Source organism: Microcaecilia unicolor, chromosome 1 (genome assembly GCF_901765095.1).
Source record: "Microcaecilia unicolor chromosome 1, aMicUni1.1, whole genome shotgun sequence".
NCBI lineage: Eukaryota > Metazoa > Chordata > Amphibia > Gymnophiona > Siphonopidae > Microcaecilia > Microcaecilia unicolor.
The window spans coordinates 541,770,699-541,793,247 of record NC_044031.1 but is presented as its reverse complement, the minus strand read 5'-3'; the positions used below and the strand labels follow the sequence as shown (position 1 = coordinate 541,793,247).

At 48.1% G+C, this 22,549-nt stretch overlaps 2 protein-coding genes across 3 annotated transcripts in view; both read left to right on the top strand.

The window, feature by feature from the left end:
• The window catches only part of RAD54B (RAD54 homolog B), a 270,430-nt gene that overhangs the window by 129,497 nt on the left and 118,384 nt on the right, over positions 1-22,549 (top strand). The gene's annotated exons all lie outside the window — the stretch shown is intronic.
• On the top strand, positions 1,074-22,346 carry FSBP (fibrinogen silencer binding protein). Its single transcript, XM_030216711.1, has 2 exons — positions 1,074-1,509; positions 21,813-22,346. Exons 1-2 carry the CDS (start codon positions 1,136-1,138, stop codon positions 22,336-22,338), a joined length of 900 nt encoding a protein of 299 aa, XP_030072571.1. The 5' UTR covers positions 1,074-1,135; the 3' UTR covers positions 22,339-22,346.

Sequence of the window (22,549 nt, the reverse complement as noted above, 5' to 3'; positions counted from 1 at the left end):
GGTGTGGAAGTTGTATTTTGATATATAAAAAAAATCATTCTTTTATCCCTCCTCCCTCTCACACACTTGAATGTCGTTATTAATTTCATGCTTTGAATGAAACCACTAAATAAGAAATATGACAGAATTCAATGTAGCCTCAGGAAACCTATTAAAAAAAATCCCAGTCTTTGGCATGATATGGCCCTATAACTCTCTCCTGCTTGATTCTGACCCTTATTACATTTCACTGAGTTTAATCCTGCTATTCTTCAGTTCCTGCACATTCACTAGTAATATTAGAAATGAAATAGGCAGCCCCTGGCAGAATCCTCCTGATATAGGTAAATGTTAACACAGAAGATAGTTTTTCATATTTGCTTGCTCTCCCTCTCTCCCGCCTCCCTACAAAATGTGAGACTAAACATTCCTGTTGTAAATTTTCTGTATATGAGCAGCTGAAGCCAGCTGTGACATGCAGGAGAAGCTTAGCTTTACTGTGAATCAGAAGTCTGGGTGTAACCTAACTAGCTAGAGGATATGCAGTTCCTGATTGACAGCAGGACTAGCATTATGCAAATATTGTAAGAGAAAGTACCTCGGCAACAGTGATTGGGGCTCAGTCAGGGATCCTTCTACACACGCCATGCTTTTCTTTGTGGTGGTTTTTTCTCTCTCTTCCTGGCCCTACATTTTCAGTTTCCCAGTTGCTGAGTCACACAATAGTTGTCTTTTTCACAGTATGAAAAAAAGAATTCAGCTTTGTTTAAATGTCTCCACAACAGACACAGTACACACAAGAGCAAGCTAATAGCTCTAGCTGAATTAGGTAATATTTAGCTGTGTAATGAACTAATCTTTTGACCTGTGTGTTCTAAGTGCTGTGTTTAGTTCTTGCCTTCACACAAAAGTGTATTTTTCTTGTTTCTTTCAGTGTTCTTCAGTCTGAAGCCTTATGTAGGTCAGGCTTGGCTTAAACAGCTTTCCTCAGCCTGCGTCAGATTAAGCTAAAGAAATTTTAATAAACCCTCCCTTGTAGGCGTGGGCCTAAATGAGACTAGCCTAGTTAAGCCTGATCTTTTTTTTTTTTTGTCTGTGAAAAGAACTGAGGCGTGCTGGAAGGCACAGGAACTGCCAGCTGAATTCAGAGCTAAAAATGGTTGGAAAGGCTCGGTCTTCTAATTTTACTGTATCTGAAAAGCTTGATCTGCTGAAGCTTGTGAAGCCGTATGTTAATGTTCTGGAACAGCACACTAATAAGCACTCTGTGATAGTGGAAAAAAACAAATGCTGGGATATAATAGCAGACAAATACAATGCAATAGGTGCAGACCGCCCTCCTCGAACAGCGCAGGGCCTGCGAACACTGTACAAGAGGCTCAAGGAATATGCCAAGCAGGAGTTCTTGCAGTTTAAGAATACACAGTTAGATTATCAAAGCACAGTCTCCGAACCAACCAAGAAGGTGTTAGAGATGATTCCACAGATCACCACCATGTGCTTCTTGAGAGATGGGAGCAGTTTGCCAAGGTAAGAGACAACATGTTATCTTATTATATGTAAAGCTAAGAACTTTCTATTTGTAAGCTTTTCTTTGCGTAAAGTACATAATTCTATGTATTTGTTCCAGAAGAATAAGAACTGTATGGGAAGTGCGTGGATAGACTACCCACAGGATGGGAACCAGAATCAGTTATTAGATTTATGCCAAAAGGAGCTTGATGGTACATCAAGAGCTTTGTAGTAAGGGCTAGTTCTGTGTTTTACATTCAGTTCTATTTGTGCAGCTGTTTGTGTCAAAGGTTTAATCCTCTTGCTTTGGTAGTGGTTTTACATTATTGGGTCTACAATAGGATCAAGTGGCAAGGTATTAAACTCCTCCCATCCCACCCCACCCCCACCCAGTATTGTACAGATACTTAATCTCAGGCCAAAAGCCAAGAAGGACTCTGAGCTTGCACTTGAAACTTAGCCAAAATGAGGTCAAGAATGTTGTTCCCATGAATTTGATCTGAAGGCCAATGGGTGAATAGCCTGAAAAATACAAATCTAGCCTTTACCGCCTCCAATTTTTCTTTTCATTAAGTGGGAGATTATGCAGATGCTGGGTAGGGCAAAGAGAGCTGTCCATTTTAAGCAAAGCTTGTGAAAGCTCACCAAAAGGGTGCAGGAAGATGTCAGTTTACATGAAAGCCGCTGCTGTTTTTAAAAAGTTTGCAGTGGTTTTTTTTTTTTCTTCCTTGTCCAATAAAGAATTGCATTGTGTATTACAACCATCCTGTCCTTACCAAGAATGTTCTTAATGTGCAAATACTGGTCACACTTTAACCAGGTGTTTAGTCAATGATTACCCAACTGCAAAAATGCACTGTAGTCTATGTAAGGATATTGAATTTCAGACTTTACCTTCACCAGTTCAGATTACTTGGATGTTTAGTAAAGCTAATCGGAGAACTAGCTTAAAGATCATCATACATAAATGATAGTAAGAGGCTCATTCTTTCTTGCCTTTGCTAATTACATTTCAGTGCTTCTGAGCCTTAGAGACTGTTAGTAGAGGCCAAAGCTGGTAAAATATGTGGAGGTGCTATATTAGGTTCTCGGATTTCTGAGGATGCAGTGATGTCCTGCCTTTCAAACCTGCTTTTCCAGTCTTGAGCCCCTCCTATGCATACACATCGAATTGTGCTGCAGTTTCAGTTTTGTGAGCTAGGCTAGTTATTTAGAAAACCAAACTCATTTTATTGGTAACACTACCAGGCTTGATTCCAGGTGGTTTGATGAAAAGCTAGTGCATAAATACTGTATGACACTTAGCCTCTGTGAATGTTTATTAGTGCACTACTGCATTTGATTTTCTTTAATACCTTCCTCAGTTGTAGACGGAAACCCAAAAGTACTCCATATAATTCTCTTCTCACATCCAGTGAGGTATTAATTATCACGTTGGTGAACCAACAGACCATTCAAAAATAGAACTCTGCACTTGCTTTCCTTAAATGCTGTTAATTTTCAGCGTCTCATATATTATTATTATTATTAACATTTGTATAGCGCTACCAGACGCACGCAGCACTGAACACCTGACACAGAGAGACAGTCCCTGCTCGATAGAGCTTACAATCTAAAAATACAGACAGACAAGACAATTAAGGGCGAGGAAAGTACTGGGTGAGAAGGAACAAGGATAGGGGAATCGAGTAGTGGTTAGGAGCCAAAAGCAGTGGTGAAAAGGTGGGTTTTCAGCATAGATTTGAAAATGGTTTTTGTGGAAGTGTAATAAAGGAAAATAATCCATACTTCTGCGCCTTATTAGCATTTCTGGTTAGCTTAGCAGCAGATCAGTGTAGTGACTGGAGATAGCTGAGATGCACGTAGCTCCACTGGGAGACCTGCTGGTAGAACTAAATAATGGTGAGTTTTTCAATTGCAGCATGACAGATGCTGACTGCACAGCAACACCGACATGTGGGATGTCACTGCCTGCTGGGAATTCTAGCTAGGCCTGTAATGGAGGAACATGGCTTCTGATATCAAAACTGTGCGGCAATCTAGCCATCTTTTTTAGGAATAAAAGGAAAAAGAATGGTTTGTATAGCTTCATTAAGACTTTTGTATACACTTTAAACCTTGTCCCTGGTCCTTTCACCTCCCTCTCTCCCCTGCCCCACCCACACCCAAAAAGTATTCTGCCAGATACAGCATTTCATTTAGTTTCAATTATAGCAGCTTATTTTCTGTCATCGTCCCATCTTTGATATCAAGGTTGGCAGCTATGGTGCACTTTTTTTGTTCAGTTTTACTTGTCATCCTATGTTTCCATATTTTTTGTGATGCATATTAAGTAGTTCATATTCAGAAAAATGTGAAAGGTCCTACAACAAAGGTATCCAATGTGTGTGGCCCATGGGCCAAATTTATTTATTTACTACATTTATATCCCACCTTTATCCAAGGTGAGTAACAATAGTCACATACATGGTCCTAGACACCTTACAATCATTAAGCATATGATGAAGAAACATGATCAATAAGATGGCGTAAGCACACACACACACAGCAAACAGGCTTTTACGAACAGATGCGTTTTTAGCAGCCGCTTGAATTGTTGGATATCTTCACATGATCTCAGGTAACCAGGTAGAGCATTCCACAATGATGGGGCAGCGATAGAGAAGGCTTGTAGTTTTGTCTCTATGTAGTTGTTTGACTTTGCAGAAGGTAAATAGAGCTGATAGGACTTCTCAGCTTCAATAATGGTGTGTCCATTTGTGTACGCTAGAGACTACAGGATTCCCGTTTGAGCTGGTTTTTTTCTTGACTTTTATGCACCATATTTGCCCCTTTACGAAGGTTTCAAATTAGCCCCTGACGCAGCCCTAGGTGGGCGAAACACGGCCTGTGTCAGGCGATTTGTTCATACACGGTATTTTCAATAAAATCTTTTTGTTGTGATATTGATCTGCTGGCTTTCTTTCCCTCTCAGAAGGTTTATAAATGCTCATTCCACTTTCAGTAAGTACATAAGTACATAAGTAATGCCACACTGGGAAAAGACCAAGGGTCCATCGAGCCCAGCATCCTGTCCACGACAGTGGCCAATCCAGGCCAAGGGCACTTGACAAGCTTCCCAAACGTACAAACATTCTATACATGTTATTCCTGGAATTGTGGATTTTTCCCAAGTCCATTTAGTAGTGGTTTATGGACTTGTCCTTTAGGAAACCGCCTAACCCCTTTTTAAACTCTGCCAAGCTAACCGCCTTCACCACGTTCTCCGGCAACGAATTCCAGAGTTTAATTATGCGTTGGGTGAAGAAAAGGTTTCTCCGATTTGTTTTAAATTTACTACACTGTAGTTTCATCGCATGCCCCCTAGTCCTAGTATTTTGCAAAGCGTGAACAGACGCTTCACATCCACCTGTTCCACTCCACTCATTATTTTATATGCCTCTAACATGTCTCCCCTCAACCGTCTCTTCTCCAAACTGAAAAACCTAGCCTCCTTAGTCTTTCTTCATAGGGAAGTCGTCCCAATGTATAGTGAGTTTGCTGAACAGTTAGTTTCAACTTGGCTGTTCTTTTCTACTCACATTGTCTTCAAACACAGGTCACACTTAGGAAGATAATTTCTTTCTACAGTAGTAGAAGCCAAAGGGGAAAAAAATCAGTCCCTGACTAAGCTTTCCTGCAGGTAGTCTTTTGTCTTAATCGCTATATAGTGCTCCTTGCTGCCCTCTTAACAGCTGAACAATCTACCATCAAAAGGAAAAAAAAATACTATTCGTTTGAGGACCAGTGGCCTTTATGTATTTGCCATTGATGGTTAATAGATATTTGCCGGGAGATGTTTGAGATCTGAGGTTTTTCTGTTGGCCCTCCTTAGTACTTTAAGTGCCCAATTGACAGTGACTAAGGACTGTTTTTTTTTTTTTTTTTTTTTTTTTTTTGGGTGTCCCACCTTATAGAATCAGCTTCCTAGAGAGTTGTAAGAGGAAACTACCCTCTGATGTTTTAAAGCGCTTTTTTTTTCCAGATGGCATTCAGATAGTCTTGAGGTGGGTACATGGGGAATCTGCAGGGATTTTAAGTGTATTATTTTTGTTTTACAGGAGGTTGGAATGTCTTTTGAATGCATGTGCCTTTTCTATCATTACTGATGTTCCTTTCTTAATTTATTTTATTGTAAACCACTTTGATGGATGTAAAGGGTGGTATATCAAGTTTTCTTAAACTATTATGTTTAAGCATCTGAACCTGGTGTTTCAAGCCCTCAAAACATAAAGTTTATCTTGGCCCACTTTCCCCCAACTCTTCCAATGGCATCAGTATGAATCAGTTCATTCACAAGTGCAGTTTAAACCTTGTCCCTGGCCTCTCCATTATTATGCAGCTGGTATACACATGGATTTTTAATTGTTTCCACTATAAAATATTCACATGGCCCACAAATGCATGGATTTCTGATCATATGGCCCACAGGTGAAAATCCTGGACGCTGCTGCTCTAGAACTACGGCATCTAGCAATGTTCACAACTGGGTGAAATTGCCATTCATTGTTCCTGGATAGTCTTCTGCTTGTCAAATTGTCTTCTGCCAGATAAGGCTGCTGTTTTTAGATTACTGACCTGTAACGGGATTTATTTTTGAGCTTACTTCTCTTCATCGTTTGTGTTCATCAGTACTAGATATGCCGCTAGGAGGATGTGGTTCTTCGCTCTACATGAACAGCCTTACTAAAGGGCCAGTGCAGAAAGCTACCACAGGCAGAAGTGTGTGGTTAACGAGAGGAATGTACACACAGGCTGCATGAGGCAAAAAGGGGTTCACCACAGCAGTTAACGCGCAGTAGACAACAGCGCACAGCCTATTAAAATGAATGGTAATGAGGCTGTTAGATATCCAGCCCCGATGCTGTTAGTTATTCTGCCCCGATGCAGAGAAGTACACAAGATTTTATGGCGAGCAGAAGCCGAGAAATTTTACTGCCAGGTGTGAGGAGGTTTAAAAGGGTTAGCTCGCCCTTCTGCTTCGATTACATTGGGACAGGAAAACTAACAGCCTCATTACCATTTATTCCCCTGATCAACAGACACCCCTCCCACCCCTAGAAATAAATTGTCCTAGTGTGTAATGCACCCTCCAACCTCCCAATCCTTTCAAAAAATTGCTGCAACCCCCACCAGGCTCCCAAAGTCCTCTGATCCTCCACCCTCTCAAGATAGCAATGATTTTCTAACCAGTCCCCTGCCTCCCCAAACAAATTGCCCTGGTCTAGTCGACCTCCATCCTCCCTTAAACAAAAAAAAAAAAGCCATGGTCGCTAGTGTTATGTTATCAAGGACTTATTCCTCGCTAGCTCTCTTAAAAAAATAAGATTCAAGGTGAGTTACAGCAATCGAGAATTAAGAAGCTGATTATAAATTATCAGGAATTACAAAAATTAAATCAGAGATAAAATTATATCCCCCTTGACATAGTATATAAATAAGTTTTAAAAGCCTTTTGAAATGAGGCATAATTTCTTATCAAGCATAACTCAGATGGAAGATTATTCCAATGGTGAACAGCTACAAAGAAAAAAGAGCGAGAAAAAACTGCTTTGTAGTGTATACCTTTAGTCGATGGATAAGCTAATGTTAAGCGAATTGCATCTCCTAGAAGTAGTCCAAGAATTTAACAAATTTACCAGCTGAGATCCACCTTCTAGACAAGTGCCATCCAAAAACTTAAAAACCAAACACAGAACCTTGAATATTATTTGAGACTGCACTCCAATCCCCCAAGACCTCACCCCTGGGCATACCTGGGGATGCAATATCCTCTTGCACCGAGGACTGTCTCCAGGAGCTTCTGCCCAGAAGGGAAAGGTTAGGACAGCTCTTGTAGTTGGTGATTCGATCATTAGGAATGTAGATATCTGGGTTGGCTGGTGGATGTGAGGATCACCTGGTCACTTGCCTGCTTGCTGCAACAGTGGCGGACCTCTGGCGTCACTTAGATATGGTTCTACCTTGCCAACTTCTCCCCTCCATCTTCCTTCCTACATTCTTCTGCCCCAACATTTCCTCTCCCATATTCTCCGCCTATATTTGTAGCCCATCTCCTGTCCTGCCCACCCCTCTCTCTCCTCTACCCCTGTAGTCCTCTATTTCCTTTTCCTCTCTACCCCTATGGTCCAGCATTCATTGTCCCCTCTCCCCACCCTTCTTCCTTATGATCCAGCATTTACTTTTACTTATCTCTTCTCCCTTGCCCTTCCCCCCTGTGGACCAGAAACTCCCCTTCCCCCTCTCTCTGTTCCCCTCCACTCCTATGATGCAACAGTTCCCTCTCTTTCACTTCACCCATAATGTCCAGCAATCCCCTCTCCCTTTCCCTCCACCCCTATGGTGCTGCAATTCCCTCTCCTCTCTCCCTTCCTCTCTACCCATATGGTCTAGCAACTCCCTGTCCCCTTTCCCTTCCCCTCCACCCCTAAGGTCCAGCAATTCCCTTTCCCTTCCCCTCCATTCCTGATGTCCATTAATTCCCTCTCCCCTTTCCTTTCCCCTCCACCCCAATGGTCCATCAACTCTCTGTTCCCTCTCCTCACCCTTCTCCCTTATGATCCAGCATTTACTTGTCCCTTCTCTCTTCCCTGCCACTCCTATCTCTCCTTCCTTCCTTTTAGCCCAGAAGCTCTGTGTCTCCTTTCCCGCTGTGGATCCAGCATCTCATCGTTCCCTTTCCTTCAGTCCAGCACCTGTCCCCTCCCCCCCCCCCCCCCGAGTCTTATACCATGTCATCCCCCTCCCCTCCAGTCCACAAAAAACTGATTTTTTTCTGGTGCCAGCAGTAGCAATGGTAACAGGCTGTCTAGGCCGACCAGTCTTTCCAGCTGTAGCATCCTACCTCTCTGATGTAACTTCCTGTTTATGCGTGGGCAGAACGCTACAGAGGGAAAGACCGGGTCGGTCCAAACAGCTTGTTCCTATTACTACTGCTGGCACCAGCAAAGAAAAATCAGGTTTTTGTGGACATGGGGAGGGAAGGGATCTGTGTTGGATCTGCTGGGGGGGGGGCAGAAATGGGGGGAAAAGCCGCAAACTCCATTCCCACATGGGGCCCCTGGGAGCGCGAGGTCCTGTGTGGCCACACCGATTCCTCCTGCCTAAGACCAGCCCTGCCTATTATATCTATCTTTTCATTTAGTGCAATATATTCTAACTCCCCCATCTTATTTCTTAGGCGTCTGGTATCTGCATACAGACATTTCAAACAATTATTAGCAGTTGACAGTGAAAATTTGCGATCTTGAAAATCTGTCTGCTCTATTTAAAGGCACCTGGAGACGTATTTTCAAAGCACTTAGAAGGTTTCATAATAACATATGGAACTTTTGTTAAAACTAAATGCTTTGATAATGAACCCCCTGGTCTACTGTTGTCTCTGTTGTAACCTCGCTATTGGAATACCCTATCTTCCCTGATTTGATGATATCTTTTAAAGAAGCCTTGTTCTCCGAGGACAAGCAGGCTGCTTGTTCTCACTGATGGGTGACGTCCACGGCAGCCCCCTCCAACCGGAAACTTTACTAGCAAAGGCCTTTGCTAGCCCTTGCGCGCCGATGCGCACCGCGCATGCGCGGCCGCCTTCCGGCCCGAACCGGCTCGTGTTCGTCAGTCTTCTTTTGTCCGCGCTCGGGACGGTCGTGTTTTACCGCCGTTTCGTGCCCCTCAAGTTGACCCTCGCGCATCTTTGCGATTTTTGCAAAAAAAAAAAAAAAGAGACCGATCGGTCTTTACCCTTTTCCCGTGTTTCCAGCTTTTTCCAGCGTAAGTTTCCTTTCGCTTTCGGGACCGGCCTATTTGGCCTCGATTCGGGTTTTTTCTCCCTTCTTTTTGGTGCCCTTCGTCATCATCGCAAATTTTGATTTCGCCGGCGTGATTTTTCTGCCCATGTCATCGAAGTTTTCCAGTGGCTTCAAGAAGTGCACCCAGTGCGCCCGGGTAATCTCGCTCACTGATAGGCACGCTTCGTGTCATCAGTGTCTGGGGGCTGGGCACCGCCCGCAGGCCTGCAGTCTTTGTGCTCTTTTGAAAAAGAGGACTCAGGTAGCGAGATTGGCCCAGTGGAACGCGTTGTTCTCGGGCTCTTCGACAACAACAGCACGGGCATCGAGTGCATCGACGTCAACAGCATCGAAGTCTTCGACCTCGGCATCGGCATCAACTGCATCGAGGCCTCTACCTCCGGTATCGACTGCATCGAGGCCCCTTCCTTCGGCATCGTCGGTACCGAGGTATCGAAAGGCTGCGTTGACGTCGGTGGTACCGGCACCTCCACTGTTGCTGATGTCGTTGGACAGTGGTGCTTCGTCTGGAGTGCAGGTGAGGGCTGTCCATTCCCCTGCTGGTGGCGGTGAGCCCTCGGGTGGGTCTCCCCCTGCCCTGAGGGCTCCTGCGGTACAGCCCCCCCGAGATCGACCTTCTTCGGCCTCGGCCCCGAGGAAGCGACGGCTGGATTCTACGTCCTTCTCGTCGGTACCGGGAAGTTCCGGTGACATGCTTCGCTTGAAGAAGTCTAAGAAGCATCGTCACTGGTCTCCTTCCCGTCTCGGTACCGAGAGCTCTGGGTCGCCGAGGCAGTCGGCACCCAGTAGGCATCGGCACCGGGAGGACCGCTCACCCTCTGTTCAGGAGGTGTCCATGCGCTCCCCCTTGGACAGCCCGGAACAGCCTCCACGCCCGGAACAGACTCTGACCTCGACGCCTGCATCGGCTTCCCAGTCTTTCTCCACAGCCGCTCTGCACGAGAGTCTCCGGGCCATTTTTCCAGAGATTCTGGGAGAGCTGTTGCGCCCTTCCCCTCCGGTACCGGGGGTTCTTGCGCCACCGGTACCGTCGAGTGAGGCGCCAGCTGGCCCCTTGCCCGAGGTGAGGTTACCGGTACCGGCTGCGGCTACCTCCCAGGCAGACTCCCCGATGACGTTGGCGGAGGGAGCTTTGCCGATGCTGGCGAGGGAGTCCACCTCTCGACGCTCCTACCGTGGCCGTGTTTCCACGGAGTCGAGTCGGGCACGGCTTCAGACACAGGTTCGTGAACTTGTGTCTGATACCGATGGTGAGGCCTCGTGGGAGGAGGAGGAGGAGGACATCAGATATTTCTCTGACGAGGAGTCTGATGGCCTTCCTTCTGATCCCACTCCCTCCCCTGAAAGGCAGTTTTCTCCTCCCGAGAGTCTGTCTTTCGCGGCCTTTGTCCGGGAGATGTCTACGGCCATCCCCTTCCCGGTGGTTGTGGTGGATGAGCCCAGGGCTGAAATGTTTGAGCTCTTGGACTATCCTTCTCCACCTAAGGAAGCGTCCACAGTACCCATGCATCATGTCCTAAAAAAGACATTGCTGGCGAACTGGACCAAGCCACTAACTAATCCCCACATTCCCAAGAAGATCGAATCCCAGTATCGGATCCATGGGGACCCAGAGCTGATGCGCACTCAGTTGCCTCACGACTCTGGTGTGGTGGATCTGGCCCTAAAGAAAGCTAAGAGTTCTAGAGAGCATGCTTCGGCGCCCCCGGGCAAAGACTCCAGAACCTTAGACTCCTTTGGGAGGAAGGCCTATCATTCCTCTATGCTCGTGGCCAAGATTCAGTCCTACCAGCTCTACACGAGCATCCATATGCGGAACAATGTGCGGCAGTTGGCGGGCTTGGTGGGCAAGCTCCCTCCGGAGCAAGCCAAGCCGTTTCAGGAGGTGGTCAGGCAGCTGAAGGCGTGCAGAAAATTCCTGGCCAGAGGGGTATATGATACCTTTGATGTTGCGTCCAGGGCCACTGCTCAAGGTGTGGTGATGCGCAGACTCTCATGGCTGCGTGCCTCCGACCTGGAGAATAGAATCCAGCAGCGGATTGCGGACTCCCCTTGCCGAGCGGACAACATTTTTGGAGAAAAAGTCGAACAGGTGGTAGAACAGCTCCACCAGCGGGATAACGCTTTCGACAAATTCTCCCGCCGGCAGCCTTCAGCATTTACCTCATCAGGTAGACGTTTTTATGGGGGAAGGAGGGTTGTACCCTACTCTTCTGGTAAGCGTAGGTACAATCCTGCCTCTCACCAGCCTGCGGCCCAGGCTAAGCCCCAGCACGCGCGCTCTCATCAGCAGCGCCCCTCGGCTCCCCAGCAAAAGCAGTGGGCGAGCTTTTGACTGGCTCCAGCAGAGCATAGCCGACATCAACGTATCTGTGCCGGGCGATCTACCGGTCGGGGGGAGGTTGAAAGTTTTTCACCAAAGGTGGCCTCTGGTAACCTCCGACCGTTGGGTTCTTCAAATAGTCCGGCAAGGGTACACCCTCAATTTGGCCTCGAAGCCTCTAAATTGCCCACCGGGAACTCAGTCCTACAGATTCCAACACAAGCAGGTACTTGCAGAGGAACTCTCCGCCCTTCTCAGCGCCAATGCGGTTGAGCCCGTGCCATCCGGGCAAGAAGGGCTGGGATTCTATTCCAGGTACTTCCTTGTGGAAAAGAAAACAGGGGGGATGCGTCCCATCCTAGACCTAAGGGCCCTGAATAAATATCTGGTCATGGAAAAGTTCAGGATGCTTTCCCTGGGCACCCTTCTTCCCATGATTCAGGAAAACGATTGGCTATGCTCTCTGGACTTGAAGGACGCCTACACGCACATCCCGATATTGCCAGCTCACAGGCAGTATCTACGATTTCAGCTGGGCACACGTCACTTCCAGTACTGTGTGCTACCCTTTGGGCTCGCCTCTGCGCCCAGGGTGTTCACGAAGTGCTTGGCTGTAGTAGCAGCAGCGCTTCGCAGGCTGGGAGTACACGTGTTCCCTTATCTCGACGATTGGCTGGTGAAGAACACATCCAAGGCAGGAGCTCTACAGTCCATGCAGATGACTATTCGACTCCTGGAGCTACTGGGGTTTGTGATAAATTATCCAAAGTCCCATCTTCTCCCAGTACAGAGACTCGAATTCATAGGAGCTCTGCTGGATTCTCGGACGGCTCGTGCCTATCTTCCGGAGACAAGGGCCAACAACCTGCTGTCCCTCGTCTCCCGGGTACAAGCGTCCCAGCAGATCACAGCTCGGCAGATGTTGAGATTGCTTGGCCACATGGCCTCCACAGTTCATGTGACTCCCATGGCTCGGCTCCACATGCGATCTGCTCAATGGACCCTAGCTTCCCAGTGGTTTCAAGCTGCTGGGGATCTAGAAGACGTGATCCACCTGTCCACGAGTTTTCTCAAATCCCTGTATTGGTGGACGATTTGGTCCAATTTGACTTTGGGAAGCCCTTTCCAAATTCCTCAGCCACAAAAAGTGCTGACTACGGATGCATCTCTCCTGGGGTGGGGAGCTCATGTCGATGGGCTTCACACCCAGGGATGCTGGTCTCTCCAGGAACGCGATCTGCAGATCAATCTTTGGAGTTACAAGCGGTCTGGAACGCTCTGAAGACTTTCAGAGATCGGCTGTCCCACCAAATTATCCAAATTCAGACAGACAACCAGGTTGCGACAGTCGGTTCGGGCAGTCAGTGCTTCAGAATCTGTTCGGGGTTTAGAATCCAACTCCACCCCCCTAGGCCCATGTTTATTCTGTTCCAGGCTACACTCTCAGTTAGTTGAATAAGATGTTAGGTCAATCTCAGATATGTCCTCGCCGTTGCGAGGCCCAATTGACCATGTTTGTTGTTTTGAGTGAGCCTGGGGGCTAGGGATACCTCATCAGTGAGAACAAGCAGCCTGCTTGTCCTCGGAGAAAGCGAATGCTACATACCTGTAGAAGGTATTCTCCGAGGACAGCAGGCTGATTGTTCTCACAAACCCGCCCGCCTCCCCTTTGGAGTTGTGTCTTCCCTTGTCTTTGTCTTGCTACATATGGGACTGACGAACACGAGCTGGTTCGGGCGGGAAGATGGCTGCGCATGCGCAGTGTGCATGGGCGCGCAAGGACTAGCAAAGGCCTTTGCTAGTAAAGTTTCCGGTTGGAGGGGGCTGCCGTGGACGTCACCCATCAGTGAGAACAATCAGCCTGCTGTCCTCGGAGAATACCTTCTACAGGTATGTAGCATTCGCTTTCCGAATCATTCGCTTTTGAGCGACTGTCTGCTTTCCCCTTGTTTCTAGTTTAAAAACTTCTCTGTCTCCTTTTTAAATGTTGATGCCAGCAGCCTGATTCCATCTGGTTAAGGTAAAGCCTGTCTTTATGGAATAGGCTCCCCCTTCCCCAGAATGTTGTCCAGTTCCTAAGAAATCTAAAACCCTCCTCCTTGCACCATCTATGCATCGAGACTCTGGATTTCTGCCTGTCTCTTGGATACTGCATGTGGAACGGGGAGCATTTCTGAAATTCTACTCTTTAGGTTCTGGGTTTCAGCTTTCTACCTAAGAACCTAATTTTGGCTTCTAGAACCTCTCTCCCACATTTTCCTATGTCATTGGTACCCACATGTACCAAAACAGCAGGCTCCTCCCCAGTGCTATCTAAAATCTTATCTAGGTGCTGAGTGATGTCTGCCACCTTTGCACCAAGCAGGCAAGTGACAAGGAGGCATATTTTCAAAGCACTTAGCCTTCCAAAGTTCCATAGAAACCTATGGAACTTTGGAAGGCTAAGTGCTTTGAAAATATGCCTCAAAGTGATCCTCACATCCACCAGCCATCCAGCTATCTACATGCCTAATTATCAAATCTCCAACTACAACGGCCTTCCTAATGCTCCTCTCCTAGGCAGAAGCCCCTGGAGATACAACCTTGGTGCAAGAGGATATTACATCCCCTGGAGGGCAGGTCCTGGCTACGGGATCACTTCCTGCTTATCCACAGTGATGCTGCCTTCAGGAGACCTTTCTCCTCCATGGCAGCGCAGAGGTTGCCAGACTGGAGGTGGTACTTCTTTACTATATTCCTGTAGGCCTCCTCTATAAGCCTCTCTGTCTGCCTCAGCTCTTCCAAGTCTGCTATTCTAGCCTCCAGAGGTTTGAGAGCCTCTGTCTTAGAATAAAAAGTAAGATGAGCAAAGAAGCATATATCACTTACAAGTAGTTCAAATTACTACTACTACTTAACATTTCTAGAGCGCTACTAGGGTTACGCAGCGCTGTACAAATTAATAACTTAGGACGGTCCCTGCTCAGAAGAGCTTACAATCTAAAGGATGAAATGTCAAGTTTGGGTAGTCTTGATTTCCTGAGTAGAGGTGTTGTGATTAGGTGCCGAAAGCGACATTGAAGAGGTGGGCTTTGAGCAATGATTTGAAGATGGGTAGGGAGGGGGCCTGGCGCATGTGCTCAGGGAGTTTGTTCCAAAATGTTCAAAATGCTCCAATACGACTATTCAGTGGTACTAAACGCTTCAACCATGTTACCCACATACTGTGCGATGAACATTGGCTACCCATCTCTTACTGCATGCTCTACAAATCAATCCTTTTGGTTTATAAAATTTCTCATACTGGCCAGATGACCTATCTCTCCCAATATCTGATTCCATACCATCCTCCAAGACTACTCCATTCTTCTCAGGACCATCTGCTTCAGGTCCCATCTGTTTGCGTTGTCCGTTTCTCCTTCCTGCGACCTTGTATTTTCTCCATGACAGGTCCCACTCTTTGGAATTCCAGCCAGCCTTATCCTCATTTAAATCTCAAAAGACATATCTGTTTTCTCAGGCCTACGGTTTAGCTGATGTTTCATCTCCTGTTGTACTGAGACTTCGTGATGTTGCTTCCTGTTACTTTGTGATCCTCCTTCCCAACTGTTCCTTTCTTTCTCTACTCTTCTCCTTTCCAGTCGTTATTGAAGTTCTCCGAGGATAAGCAGGCTGCTTGTTCTCACTGATGGGTGACGTCCACGGCAGCCCCTCCAATCGGAATCTTCACTAGCAAAAGCCTTTGCTAGCCCTCGCGCGCCGATGCGCACCGCGCATGCTCAGCCGTCTTCCCGCCCGAAACCGGCCAGTCTTCTTTTGTCCGCGCTCGGTACGGTCGTGTTTACGCCATTCGCGCCCCTTAAGTCGACTTCGCATGTCTTTTTTGACTTTCGCTACTAAAAAAAAAACATTTCGGAAAGAGACCTTTTCGGTCTTTTTTCCCTTCCTGTAATTCTAGTCTTTGCCCCCTTAAGTTTTCTTTCGTCGTCGGGGTAGGCCCTTTTGAGGCCTCGGGACGAAGTTTTTTTCTTCCCCTCTTTTTTGGTGCCATCTTCGCCATTACGAGTTTTGATCTCGCCGGCGCGATTTTTCCGCTCATGACATCGAAGTCTCCCAGCGGCTTCAAGAAGTGCACCCAGTGCGCCCGGGTAATCTCGCTCACTGATAGACACGCGTCGTGTCTTCAGTGTTTGGGGGCTGAGCACCGCCCGCAGGCCTGTAGTCTGTGCGCTCTTTTACAAAAGCGGACTCAGGTAGCGAGATTGGCCCAGTGGAACGTTTTGTTCTCGGGCTCTTCGTCGGCATCGGCACCGGGAGTATCGAGAGCATCGGCGTCGCCAGCGTCCAGACCTTCGTCCTCGGCCGCGACTGCATCGAGTGCATCGAGGCATCGGGGCTGAGACATCGAAAGGCTGCGTCGGTGGTACCGGGACCTCCACATCTGCTGATGTTGTCGGACGGTGGTGCTTCGTCTGGAGTGAAGGTGAGGGCTGTCCATTCCCCTGCTGGTGGCGGTGAGCCTTCGGGTGGGTCTCCCCCTACCCTGAGGGCTCCTGCGGTACAGCCCCCCCAAGACCAACCTTCTTTGGCCTCGGCCACGAGGAAGCGACGGCTGGATTCTACGTCGTCCTCGTCGGTGCCGGGAAGCTCCGGTGACATGCTTCGTCCCAAAAAGTCGAAGAAGCATCGACACCGGTCCCCTTCCCGTATCGGCTCCGAGAGCTCTGGGTCGCCGAGGGAGTCGGCACCCAGTAGGCATCAGCACCGAGAGGACCGCTCACCCTCTGTTCAGGAGGTGTCGATGCGCTCCACTATGGACAGCCCGGAACAGCCTCCACGCCCGGAACAGATTCTGACATCGACCCCTGCATCGGCTTCCATGTCTTTCTCCACAGCCGCTCTGCACGAGAGTCTCCGGGCCGTTCTCCCAGAGATTCTGGGAGAGCTGTTGCGCCCTTCCCCTCCAGTACCGGGGGTGCTTGCGCCACCGGTACCGTCGAGTGAGGCGCCGGCTGGCCCCTTGCCCAGGGTGAGGTCTCCGGCATCGGTGCCGCTTGCGGTACCGACTGCGGTCGCCTCCCAGGAAGGCTCCCCGACGACGTCGGCGGAGGGAGCTTCGCCGGTGCGGACGTGGGAGTCTACCTCTCGACGCTCCCACCGTGGCCGTGGTTCCACGGAGTCGAGCCGGGCACGGCTTCAGACACAGGTCCGTGAACTTGTGTCTGATACCGATGGTGAGGCCTCGTGGGAAGAGGAGGAGGACATCAGATATTTCTCTGACGAGGAGTCTGATGGCCTTCCTTCGGATCCCACTCCCTCCCCTGAAAGGCAGCTTTCTCCTCCCGAGAGTCTGTCCTTTGCGGCCTTTGTCCGGGAGATGTCTACGGCCATCCCCTTCCCGGTGGTTGTGGAGGACGAGCCCAGGGCTGAAATGTTTGAGCTCCTGGACTATCCTTCTCCACCTAAGGAAGCGTTCACAGTATCCATGCATCATGTCCTCAAAAAGACATTGCTGGCGAACTGGACCAAGCCATTAAGTAATCCCCACATTCCCAAGAAGATCGAGTCCCAGTACCGGATCCATGGGGACCCAGAGCTGATGCGCACTTAGTTGCCTCACGACTCTGGAGTTGTGGATTTGGCCCTAAAGAAGTCTAAGAGTTCTAGGGAGCATGCTTCGGCGCCCCCCGGGCAAGGACTCTAGAACCTTAGACTCCTTTGGGAGGAAGGCCTACCATTCTTCTATGCTCCTGGCCAAAATCCAGTCTTACCAGCTGTACACGAGCATACACATGCGGAACAATGTGCGGCAGTTGGCGGGCTTGGTGGACAAGCTCCCCCCTGAGCAAGCCAGGCCATTTCAGGAGGTGGTCAGGCAGCTGAAGGCGTGCAGAAAATTCCTGGCCAGAGGGGTGTATGACACCTTTGATGTTGCGTCCAGGGCCGCTGCTCAAGGTGTGGTGATGCACAGACTCTCATGGCTGCGTGCCTCCGACCTGGAGAATAGGATCCAGCAGCGGATTGCGGACTCGCCTTGCCGTGCGGATAACATTTTTGGAGAGAAAGTTGAACAGGTGGTAGAGCAGCTCCACCAGCGGGATACCGCTTTCGACAAGTTCTCCCGCCGGCAGCCTTCAGCTTCTACCTCTTCAGGTATGTCTCTGTTGATCACCCTCCCCTCACCTACCCACACCCATCCTGTTAGAATATCAATGATATGCTTTGATGTCCCCATGCATACCTCTGACCCACCCCCATCCTCCCACCCTGTCAGGGGACCACTTTATCTCTGCAAGGTGTCTGCCAGACCCTCCCCTGAGCATGTCTCCTGAACTCACTTTCCAGCCCATTGGCAGAGACCTTCCTCCCCCCAGGGCTATCACTGCTGTCTTAGAAATACACATATCATGGGGATTACATACTGTTTCTGCTTGTTCATTTTGTTATACCATTTAATAAACTTTAGTTAAAAAAAAAAAAAGAAGGTTCCAACCAACATATAATCACCTTATCATGCAGATGAGAATCTCTTCTTGACAGCTTAAAAGAAAGGTGTGTGTGTGGGGGGGGGGGAGTGTTCAGTACCCTGAATGTTGTGACTCCACATTGGGTTGAGAGAGGTATCTTGCCTGCAGAAAGCTCTGCTATGGATCTAACAGGTTGACATTTATATTGAAGGTTGTCAGAAAAGTGGTGACAGCAGCAGGGGAAGGAGACTCAAACTAAGCATGCAGAGGCAGAGCATTCTGCACAAATGGATGCGGTGGCAAGGGAATCTTCAGGGAGGCTGCAGGGAGGGGGGTGGGGGAAGAATGGCAGGTATTTCCTTGCTCTCCTCTAGATTATGGTGAGCTGCAAGTTTCTAGTACGGGTGGTGGAGGCTAAATTGAGTTAAGGCCTATCTACAACTGTATTTCGTAGTTGCAAACACAAACAAGCAGTATGATAGTCAGTCGTCCATCTTTTTCTGAGAGAAGGAAAGATGTGGAGGCCTCACCTCAGGCTGGTCTATAATTTCCCTGATCTCCACTGGAGCCTTTAAAAAGAAATTGACGTTACATTTGCCCTTCAATCTTCTGGTACCATGCTCAATTTTAAAGATAAATGACATATTACTACCAATAGTTCCACAAGTTCATTTTTCAATTCTATCAGTACTCTGGGATGAATACCATCTGGTCCAGGAGATTTGCTACTCTTCAGTTTGTCAAATTGAGCCATTACATCCTCCAGGTTTATAGAGATTTCATTCAGTGTCTCCAACTAGTCTGCTTTAAATACCATTTCTGGCACTGGTATCTCTCCCATATCTTCCTCGGTGAAGACCGATTTTCAGCTGGAGCCACATAAGAATATCGGCTCTGGCGGAATATCAGGCCAGGGCTCACATAACTTTTGTTTTTGGTTGGGAAGTTTTTTTGTTTAAAAAAAAACACCACCACCTTGAGCCCCTCCCCCCAGAAATGACCCTCTTTCCTTCCCTCTCCCCCATCCCATAGCAAGAACCCCCATGGAGGACCTCTGCCCCCCCCTCCAGCTGTCCATGTAGACCCTCCCCTCTGGCCTACCTATACGGCTGGGGGGGGGGGTTCTTGCCGACTGGGGGAGGGAGGAAGGAAAGAGGGCCATTGTCAGGGTGAGAGTGGGCTCGGGGGCTTTTTTTTTAACTCTTCCCCCCCCCCCCCCAAACAAAAAAGTTATGCATCTCGGGCCCAATATTCAGTGTCAGGACCCACATAGCTAGGCTGGCCAAAGTTAGCACAGCTTTGGAGCGGTCCTAAATTTGGCTGCATAGCTATGCAGGTGCTGGCACTGAATATTACCGGCACCCACATAACCCCAGGCTCCTCCTTAATGCCAATGCCAACCACTGTACCACCCCTGACCTGCCGCTTTTTTTGGCAGCGGTCAGAGGTGATATTTAGCAGCATTATCTACTTTAGTGCCACTGAATATCATGGGGATAAGTGGTGACAAGCAGTTTAAATGGGCAGGAGCCTCTCCTACCCACTTAAATCGCTTTGAATATCGGCCTCTAGGTGCCTGCATTTATGTACTTCTTGCATGTATTGAATGTCTAGAATACTAGTACTTAAGCACGAAAGTCAGTACTTAATGGTGTACCTAACTTACAATATGTGAAAATGCAAAGGGGTGGAACATGGGCAGGGTTTCCAGTCACATGTGCAACTTACAGAATATGAGCATCCCTGCTGAATTTAGGCACCCCCACTTAGGTCTATGGCTGGTGTAACTGCAGGTGTATAAATTTTAGTCATGTCAGTACCAGGTTGCACTAGTATTCTATAACAGTGCTCATATGCTGTTATAGAATAGGTTCCTATACTTGTCCTTGGGGCTTATGCATGGATGTGCTCAGTTGTTCTGCTGTTGAGTATACAACTTTGCTGTTTTAATCCCCTATGAAGATAAGACTTTTGGTAATCCCTCCAGTGTTTCACTCTATCGATCTTTTTGCTGATGACAATAAGGTCTGGAACAGGGACTTCATATCATATGGAGTACAAAAAGATGAGTAGTGGTCAAGGGTTTGGCAGCTAAGTTTTAATGCAAAAGTGTAGAGTCATTGCATTTGGGGTGTAAAAAATTCCAAGAAGGCACCAGATGAGGAGGGGCTTAAGTACATATGTGAACCAAATGGGGGGAAAGCTTTCAGGATGATGTGATTATTTTATTTATTTAAAACATATTCTGCTTTATCAAACAAGCTTCTAGGCGGAGTACATCAAATAAAAAGCATAATCAAACATATAAATGACAAGTGACCGACTCACCTGCAAATGCGCAGTAGAGACTTCCCTCTCTGTTCCGCCCTCGCGTCAAGACGTGATGACGTCAGAGGGCGGAACAGAGAGGGAAACGGACGCTGCCACTGCCGCTGGAGCCTGGAGACGAAGCAACATTGCCGGCGCACCAACCTCCACCCCCCATCCCCGACGTCGCCGCCGCTCCCGTCCCCCCTCTGTGCCGGGCCCCCTGCACTGACATGACAGCGCCTCTCACCTCCTTGTGGAAGCGCTGCAGGTAGCAGCAGAGCAATCTGCTGCTGCCTGCAACGCTTTCACACGGAGGTGAGAGGCGCTCTCATGTCAATGCAGGGGGCCCGGCACGGAGGAGGGAGGGAGCGGCGAGGAGGGTAGCTGGACATGGGGGGAGGGCAGGGGGAGAGAGGAGGGTTGCTGGACATGGGGAGAGAGCAGGGCAGAGAGGAGGGTTGCTGGACATGGGGGGAGGGCAGGGGGGGAGGCCAAGGGAATGAGGAGGGTTGCTGGATATGGGGGGGAGGGCAGGGGAGAGAGGAGGGCTGCTGGACATGGGGGGGAGGGCAGGGGAGACAGCAGGGTTGCTGGACATGGATCGGGGGAGGGGAGAGGAGGTTTGCTGGACATGGGGTGAGGGCATGGGAGAGAGCAGGGTTGGTGGACGGGAGGAGGAGGCCAAGGGGAAGAGGAGGGTTGCTGGATATGGGGGGGAGGGCAGGGGAGATAGGATGGTTGCTGGACGGCGGAGGCCAGGGGATACAGGAGGGCTGCTGGACATGGGGGGGAGGGCAGGGGAGAGAGCAGGGTTGCTGGACATGGATCGGGGGAGGGGAGGGCAGGGGAGAGAGGAGGTTTGCTGGACATGGATGGAGGTGAGAATTATTACATTTTGCAAAACACAAATCTTGCCCGTTTTAACGGGCTTAACGGCTAGTAATTTAATATAGCACATAATTTCAGGTTGCAAAATAGTACAACAAGGCAGTAGTTAGAGCCAGATGAATACTAGGGTGCATAGAAAGAGTTATCAGTAGAGATCTATGATGTTGTCTTTGTGTGTATCATTGGTGAGATTTTATTTAGAGTACTGCTATCAATTCTAGAGGTCATTCCTCCAAAGTTGTATACAGAAGGGTGGTATAAATATAGTAGATCCTTAATAGCAATACTGCAGAGCGTACCCAGCTTCTAATGTTACTACAGAAGGAAGAGAAAATGGGCAGACGTAATGGATCTTCATGTTCTTTGTTGCTACATTTCAGGATGGATGAAATCTCAGCAGTATCTAGTCCCCTCTCTACCACCAGGAGTTGCAAGTGTCATTTCCTGAGTATTGTGTATAGTATTTATTTAACTGTTAAAATTTAACATATAATTGTTTGTTTGTTTTAGTGCTGAAAAGGATACAGAACTAAATGCTGGAACTAGTTCACAGCAAGCAGACGTGGATCACCAACCTGCTGCTGTTACAGTGGAACTGGAACAAGATGAGGATGTCAAACCTATCCTGCCACTGACCGTTGCTGAACACCCTACAGAGGTTTTAGAGGACAGAGAGGATCAAGAATCTATTCACACTTTGCAGAGGTCTCCTTCACCTTCACTTTCTTCACTTGATATGAGAATGACATTGTCTCCATCTCCTGTCCCAAGGCGAGATGGATTTTGTATTCACCAGACTGGGGAACACTTGCGACAGATATGTGGGTGTGTTCCACAGACTTTACAAATGTTGAAGGAAGAACATCAAATGATGATAAAAAATCAAAGAAAAATTGGGCTTTATATTCAAGAAAAGAGGGATGGCTTGAAAAGGAGACAACAGCTGGAAGAGGAGCTGCTGAAAGCAAAAATAAAAGTGGAAAGGTTGAAGGCAATGAAACTACGGCGTGATTTGCCAGGATACAATAGCCTCTAATGGTGCTCCATAGGATGTGTTCTGTTTAAGTAGGCCTCAACTTGGCTAGTCCCATTGGCTCTTTCAGGGTTTATGTGTGAATATGAATATATGCACCTTTTGTTCCCAAATTTATCAGGCTTCAAAAGCCAACTTCCAAAGCTATTCCTCCTGGTTTGCATCTTATCAAATCTGATCCTAAATGCTATAAATTATCTTGCAATTCAAAATA

Bases quoted from the DNA above. Each gene is read 5' to 3' on its own strand.
- FSBP (XM_030216711.1), top strand. From the start codon at position 1,136: ATGGTTGGAAAGGCTCGGTCTTCTAATTTTACTGTATCTGAAAAGCTT. The intron at 1,510-21,812 runs GTAAGAGACAAC...TGTTTGTTTTAG, and splicing joins GATGGGAGCAGTTTGCCAAG to TGCTGAAAAGGATACAGAAC.